Below are 3,152 nucleotides of genomic sequence, written 5' to 3' on the forward strand. Positions count from 1 at the left end.
ACAAAGCCCCGCCCCTCTATGACTCACCCCCCCCCCCCCCGCCCCGGGCACCGCCCAATGGGAGCAGGCCCCGCCCCCTCCGCTCGGCCGCGCGCGAGGCGCCGCCCCGCCCCTGCGGAGCGGGCCGGTGACGAAGGAGCGCGGCGGCGGCGCGCGCGCACCGCCGGTACCGCCGCTCTCCCGGGCACAGAGCGCCTGCGCGGCCGCCGCGCCCCTCCCGCCCGATCTGCCGTCCCCCGCTCCGGCCCGGAGCCCCGTTCGGGTCCCTCAGGGCCTGAACCGGCCGGTTTCCCGCCGGTGCCGGTGGCTGCCGAGCGCCTCCGGTACTCCGCAGCGTGTTGGTCGGCTCTGGTTACGAACGCGGTGTTGGTGGCCCCGTCCGCCATCCAGCACAGCGTGAGAGATCCCAAACGAGCCCGGAGGTGCTGGAGCCTCCGCCGGAACGGGGCTCCGGCCGCCCCCAAGAACGCGTTCGGCGTTTTCCCTCTAAAGGTCTGGAGAAGCCTGCGGGAGCGGGGACACCGGTTCGGGACAGGAAGGGCAGCGGGAACACGGAACCGCTCGGTGCGGTGAGTAGGGTGGCCAGTGGCAGGTTGGCACCCAACTCCAGTTCCCTTTCGTTAATAAACGTTTTTGGCGTCAAACGTGATGGTCAGCACGCACAAGATGGAGGCGTTCTAAACCACGGCCTGGGTGACGAAAGATGGTGGTGAGGAAGGTGAAGACTTAGGACAGGGTTGTGGTGGGAGCCGGATGATTTGGAAAAAGGAGTGCTGAGGGTTCGGGAGCAGCCCGGCACTACCTCAGCGGGACCGGAGGGTTTCGGCTGCGAAAGGACGCGTGGGGGATAAAGCTGCTGGAGCTTGGCCACCTTCCCGCTGCAGTCCGAGGACCATTCCAGTAAGCAGGAGATGGAGCTCGTGGAACTGCTGGCCCACAGAGCCTTTGCCAAGTTGGTGCAGAGGGACCAGGAGCTGACAAAGCGTACGAGACGCTTTTCTCTGACGCTTTTCCAGTTTCTGATGTATTTTTGGCCAAGGATTTGCTATGCCTGTGGTTTACAAATGTAGTAACGCCCAGCTGCTCTCTTCCAGGCGCTTCCTTCATCTCCACTTGAATTCCTCTGCATGTTTCCTGAATCCACAGCACCTTCTGGCAAGAGTCCCGCCATCTGCCACCCTGCTCCTGATAACGTGGACTTCAGCTGCGTGAACAGAGACTTTGGCTTCACCTTCCTAAGGCTTAGAGCTAACGGAAGCTCTTGTCATTCCCTGCTGCTTCCAGCCAAGTGCTTTTAAAGTCACCGTTCTGACTGCGTACAGGATTGTGCTGTTGCTCCGTGCAGGATGCATCCAGGTAACTCAGCAGGTAACTCCCCAGCAGCCGAATTAGCAACTAAAGGAGCAGAAACAGGCAAACGCCTGCTCGTCTGACAGATTTTCTGAAGTATTTAATGGTCTTTGTGATGCTGGACTAGAGTGACACCGGCTGTGACTTGCCACAACGTCCTCTCTACAGGAACCAACAACACTCATGGAAAACTAGAAGCTAGAGTTTTTAAAAACAGTTACGTGGCTGAATTACTTTTGCAAATCCTGACTAAATCATGAACAAAAGGCTGCCTGTCATTAGGACAGGGCTAAGTCATCAGTGCGGAACAGAGACAAATTCTGTTCTTGAGGCAGGTTTTGATGCGTTTCAACTAACATTTGGGTCATTCTCACCTCATCAACCTGCCTATGATCATAAAATCATGGAACAGTTTGGGTTGGAAGGGTCCTCAAAGACCATCCAGTTCCAACCCCCTGCCATGGGCAGGGACACCCTCCACTACACCAGGTTGCCCACAGCCCCATCCAACCTGGCCTGGAACACTGCCAGGGATGGGGCAGCCACAGCTTCTCTGGGCAACCTGTGCCAGTGCCTCACCACCCTCAGAGGAAAGAATTTCTTCCTTAGTGAAAAATTTCTTCCTTATGATGAAAAACTGGAGCGCACTGAAATTTTCAAGTAGGACGTGAGAACCTGGGGCTCAGAGAGACCAAAAGGATGCTCGAAGCCTGGCCAAAAACCAGAAGACTCTCAGGTCAAATTCAAGGATGCCGGCTGTAACAGATGTCTGCGAGACGCATGTCAGAAACAATCGAGGGGGCAGAACTTGCACAGAGCAGCTGAGGACCTTGTGACCGGGCCAGAAACACCCAGCAAGGTTGCAGAAGGCACTGGGAACCCCACTGAAAGCTGGCTTTATTCCGACCGCAGCGCCACAAACCCGCGCTCCGCGTGCCGAGCCCGCGGCTGCTCTCAGCGGTGCTTCCCGGTGCGGTTGAAGCGCCGGTACAAGTACCGGATCCTCTTGTTGAGGTTGTGGAGGTCGTCTAGGAACATCCGATCTCCCACCATCTGCTTCTTGCGGATGCACCTCTGCAGCTCGTTCCCCCGCCAGCCGCGCAGCCACTTGGGACCCACGATGAGGTTCTTCGGGTGCACCTGGAAGCCGCCTGAGAACGGGAGGGCAGAGCAGAGGGTGAAGCCAAGCCAAGCCCCGGAGGAGGTTGTTGCCAGCCGGCTCCAATCCCCCCGCGGCCTCTCGCTGCTGGAGGAGCCGCTCACCCGCAGGGGGGGACCCCCCTCCCGCCCCGGCGCCACGGTGAGGGTCTCACCCAGGATCCCCACGTTGTCGTAGACCCCGAACAAGGCCCGTTTCTCCGTCCACCGATCCACCTGCTTGCGTTTCGGCGGCTCCATGATGCGGAAGGGCCGGGTGAGCCCCGCCAGGGGCGAGGAGAGGGGTACGGGGAGGCCGGGCCGCACGGCGCCGCAGCGCGCCCCGCCGCCGCCGCTAATGCCGCGCTCCGCCCGGAGCGGGGCCGCGGCCCGGCCCAGCAGCGCTCGCCCCGCCGCCCGCACCAGCGCCGCCATTGCAGCGGCCCCGCTCCCGGCCCCGCCCCTTCCGGTCGCTTCCAGGAAGCGGAACGACGAGGCGGTGACGTCGCGCTAACGGTCGGAGAGGGAGGGGGAGCTGGCGATTGGGCGAGGCGCTGGCGCGCGGCCGTGCTGCCGGGCGCTGATAGGCCGGGGCGGGCCAGGGGGCGGGGCGAGCGCGGCCCGCGCGCGCTGTTTGGAGCGCCATGGCGGCGGCGGCCGTGGCT

At 62.1% G+C, this 3,152-nt stretch overlaps 1 protein-coding gene across 1 annotated transcript; it reads right to left on the reverse strand.

Annotated features, from left to right (window-relative positions):
- Positions 1–2,240: 2,240 nt before the first annotated feature.
- Positions 2,241–2,922, reverse strand: MRPL51 (mitochondrial ribosomal protein L51). The gene is made up of 2 exons (XM_086609496.1): positions 2,664–2,922; positions 2,241–2,501 (listed from the first exon to the last, which is right to left on the reverse strand). The coding sequence occupies exons 1-2, from the start codon at positions 2,920–2,922 to the stop codon at positions 2,305–2,307; spliced, it is 456 nt and encodes a 151-aa protein (XP_086465622.1). The 3' UTR covers positions 2,241–2,304.
- Between the last annotated feature and the right edge of the window lie 230 nt (positions 2,923–3,152).

The sequence above is a fragment of the Tauraco erythrolophus genome, chromosome 1 (assembly GCF_009769465.1).
Source record: "Tauraco erythrolophus isolate bTauEry1 chromosome 1, bTauEry1.pri, whole genome shotgun sequence".
Taxonomy (NCBI): Eukaryota; Metazoa; Chordata; class Aves; order Musophagiformes; family Musophagidae; genus Tauraco; species Tauraco erythrolophus.